The sequence below is a fragment of the Orycteropus afer genome, unplaced genomic scaffold (genome assembly GCF_000298275.1).
Source record: "Orycteropus afer afer isolate SDZICR_OR568_19922 unplaced genomic scaffold, OryAfe1.0 scaffold00057, whole genome shotgun sequence".
NCBI lineage: Eukaryota > Metazoa > Chordata > Mammalia > Tubulidentata > Orycteropodidae > Orycteropus > Orycteropus afer.
Genome location: NW_006921644.1, coordinates 8,172,277 through 8,176,127, shown reverse-complemented (window position 1 = coordinate 8,176,127; position 3,851 = coordinate 8,172,277). Strand labels below are relative to the sequence as shown.

Below are 3,851 nucleotides of genomic sequence, written 5' to 3'. Positions count from 1 at the left end.
GCACTCTTGCTGGTCTATGAAAAGTGGCTTCTGCGGGTGGTGGGAAGTAGCAGTTACTCCACTGTGTCACCCAAGGGTGTTATTCCACTGTGTTCCCCACAGAATTGAAACAGGACAGTCTGATGTGTTACAGACGTGTGATACAAACAGCCACGGCCGACGATGTAGGACACCAAAAACCCACTGTGCACTCAGTGAGGCAGTCCCTCCATGACGCATCATGCTATTCATCAGCTTCTGAGATTTTTTAGTTCTTTTGTGATATACAATGACTTTGCTGTGACAATCACAATCATAAATACTGGCCTCCAGGTGGAATCATGCTTGACGCATCATTTTTGAGTGGCAACAGCTAGCATCCCTGCCTTACAACTATAACCAGTAAGAACACTGCTGCTCTGTAAGAAGTTAGCTAATAAGAGGTGTAAGTAAAACAGGATTTTGTAAAAACTAGAACCTACTTACAAAGTCATTTATCACTTTCTAGCCAACCAACTAGACTTCACACGGTCTCCTGCCCTTTTCCGTAGGGAATCCGTGATCCTTTTCCAATCAGTAGCTTGAAGAAGGAGTAACTGAGTTTTCATGTCCTGCTAGATCTTTTATAACCATTTATAGACAAACACAGGGTTCTACTGCAGTACTAGAATTTCATGCAAAACTCTTAACAAATCAACGCCTCCTTCCGTTCCATTAGGCTAATCTGTTATTTTCCACATTTAACAGTTCTCACACTGAAGGGGCCGTAGTTCTTTCCACGGCCTGTAGTGTCTCATCTCAGGCACTTGATTAACAGAAATGGAGCCGTGGGGGCAGTTCTGAGTGTTGGCAACACAGGAGTGCTAGATGTTTCTGAATCACAATTCTAAACGTTTTTGGCCATTTGAAAAGTATCACCAATACACTGTTGGGTGTGAGCTCAACAGTCAACTTTGTGCTGAGGACTAAGAACGCCGGACCTGACTACTGTCTTCCTCACAAAGTCTAGTTATAATGGAAGGATTTACTACTTGTCTAAGAAACAAACCCCACAGCAATTTTTATCAAGTAACAACTACTGTACTACAAAAGGAGGGACAGAAAATGACTTCACAAAACACACTCAAATCTTGACAATTTTACGTAGAAACCACCAGAGGCTTAGTGTGTGATATTCAACAGCACAACTGACCAAGGTCCAAGATGTCTGAGAAACTGGGGTGGAGGGGAGAGGGGAAGAAATCACTCTGCAAACTAACTGTCTGGTTTATGGTAAGAACGCACACTTTATAATATAAAACCTGTCTGCACATGGAAGCTAGGTATAAGAGCCACCGGTCTTCTCGGCTTGTAACATGGTGCTCCGACTCTCTTACTAGCAACCTGTTGACAAAAGGAAAACTGTCAACATGCTTTCTATCGTATGAGGACAAATACAAGTGATACATACAGTTATCTATAAACCTTTCAGAATGCCCTTTTGACTAAAACTTGTTCTCTGTGCACAAAAGTCAGGTACAAATACAGTAAGTTTAATCAGAAGACTTTGGAAAAACCAATCTGTGACTGTTTCCTACTCCCGAGCCTCTCAAAAGTCTTGAGTCCTGCACTTGAGGATGTTATTACCTGCTTCCCAGACAAGACCTAGGGAGGCTCTGAAGATATGCAGGACTTTTTCCCATATTATCAGTGTCACAACATGGAGTCCACAGGGGCACAGCATAAAAAGGGCTAGCTGTAGTCACCGCTGGGAACCAGTGTACATAAGCTTTCCTTCTTAAAAGTAATTAACCCCTTCCTCACCTTCAACTCTTTTGTGTGGCAGGAATCTTGTTCTCACCTTCCAGTTCTTCCACCCCAGCCTGGGTCATTAGATCTGCGATGTTTTTCTCCAGATCATCAATGCGACTACTCATGTCATCAAGTGGCCAAGTTAAAGACAATGAGCACTTGTGGTGTAGTGGTTAAAGCACTGCTGCTAACTAGAAGGTTGGCAACTCAATCCCCCCAGCTGCTCCATAGGAGGAAAATTAGGCAGTTTACTTCTGTAAAGATTTATAGCCTTGGAAACCCAGTAGGGTTTGCTGTGAGTTGAAATCAACTCAATTGCAGTGGGTTTGGGTTTGGTACTATGGCTGAAGTGGCTGTGGTTAAAGCATTGGGCTGCTAACCAAAAGGGTGGTGGTTCAAACTCAGCAGCTGCTCTGGAGCAGAAGCATGAAGCAGTCTGTTTCCATAAAGATTTACAGCCTTGGAAACCCTACTCTGTCCTACAGAGTGGCTATGAGTTGGAAGTGACTTGGTGGCAGTGGGTTTGCTTTGGTGGTATGGCCTTAAACACAACTATCTTAAGAAATGGGTTTTCCAGTTTCCTTTGGATATTGTGACCAGGAAACTGGGGCAGGGCTGCCCAGCATCAAACTGCAGCCTCGCCTCTTAGCACTGCTGGGAGCCTGCAAACTCTTTCACTTTCTCAGCTTCCGTTTCTTCAGCTACTCAGTAATGATGGTGACAAGACCAAGTATTCCTAAGATTATGGGGGCCATCTAAGGAGAGACAAGCAAAGTGCTTGGCTCACAGTCAGCAGTCAATCTCATTAGCCCCTATTATGGGAAAAGCGTAAGTTCCTTGTGGCCAGAGCTCTGTCTAGCTCAAGTCTGGGTCCCCAGCCCTTAGCACAGCACTTCTCAGGAACAGGGGCCTTCCACGCTCAGTAAAATCTGGTAAATGGCTGGTGAAACTGGTCTGCAAGCCCCCCATGCATCCACCTACTACTTGGAAAAGAGGATCCAAGGCCCCTTAAGAGGATGACACCAAATAAAAAGGATATTTCTTCCAATGATCTGGTCGGACATGGTCTGAAATTTATCTTGCATCTGTTGCAACAGTGTCTGGACCTAAGAAAAGAAAGCATTCTTATCCTGACACCTTTCATGGGAGCAGGGCAGGAGCCTGGTCTGGGACCCCGGCAGCCCTACTCGGCTTCCGCTTCCGCTTTCCCAGCTAATAGGCTAAGACTGGAGCTTTGGTAGCGTAGTGCCTAAGGCCCTTGACTGCTAACCAGAGGCTGGCGGTTCAAACCCACCAGCCACTCCTCGGAAGGCAGATTGGGCAATCTACTTCCGTAGTGATCTGCCTCGGAAACCCAGGGAGGTGTCGCTATGAGTCGGGTTCGATTTAACGGCACATAACAACATTATATGACTGGCAGGCCGGTTGAACCCCTTCCAGGGTGGGCCCTCTGTGATTCAAAAATGGAAGGTTTTTTGGCCGTTTCCGACGATTTGGAAGCATCTGGGTGGGTGCCAGAGCTGAAAAATAGGCACGGGACGCTGGCGGGAGCCTGGGGGTCGCTAGGGGCCTTCAGGGGCCGGAGGAGTCACAGCCAGGAGGGGTCGTGGTCAGGGAGGGTCATACAAGCGGCCTGGCGCGTCGCGGCGGGCTTCCAAAGACGCGCCGCGCCCCTCACCGAGCGCCCGGGGATGATGCCGCTGCCTCGGCCCGCACAGCCGCCCCTTACCACCGAGGTGAGATCCTGCACGTTCTTGGGGTCGGTCTCGGCCATCTCCCCGGTGCCCAGCTTGGCGGTGATGTCTCAGACCGTCAACCTAGCCTTCCGTTTGTCCGCGCAGACGCTTTCAGCGGCTGCTTCTCGCGACGAGAGATCGCGAGACTGCGGGGTACTATGGGAGTTGTAGTTCGCGTCAGGCGGCGGAAGGCCTAGAGCTCTCCCCCTTCCGTTCTTAGCATAGGCCCCGCCCCTTTACTCCTTCCCCAGGCCCGACCTTGCCTGGCCTCTTTAATCTCGCCTAACTTTAGGGAGCTCTGGTAGCATAGTGGCTAAGGCACTTGACTGCTAACCAGAAGGCTGG

At 48.4% G+C, this 3,851-nt stretch overlaps 1 protein-coding gene across 1 annotated transcript; it reads right to left on the bottom strand.

Annotated features, from left to right (window-relative positions):
• Positions 1-1,784: 1,784 nt before the first annotated feature.
• Positions 1,785-3,544, bottom strand: HSBP1 (heat shock factor binding protein 1). The gene is made up of 3 exons (XM_007939129.1): positions 3,500-3,544; positions 2,810-2,876; positions 1,785-1,903 (listed from the first exon to the last, which is right to left on the bottom strand). Exons 1-3 carry the CDS (start codon positions 3,542-3,544, stop codon positions 1,785-1,787), a joined length of 231 nt encoding a protein of 76 aa, XP_007937320.1.
• Positions 3,545-3,851: the final 307 nt, after the last annotated feature.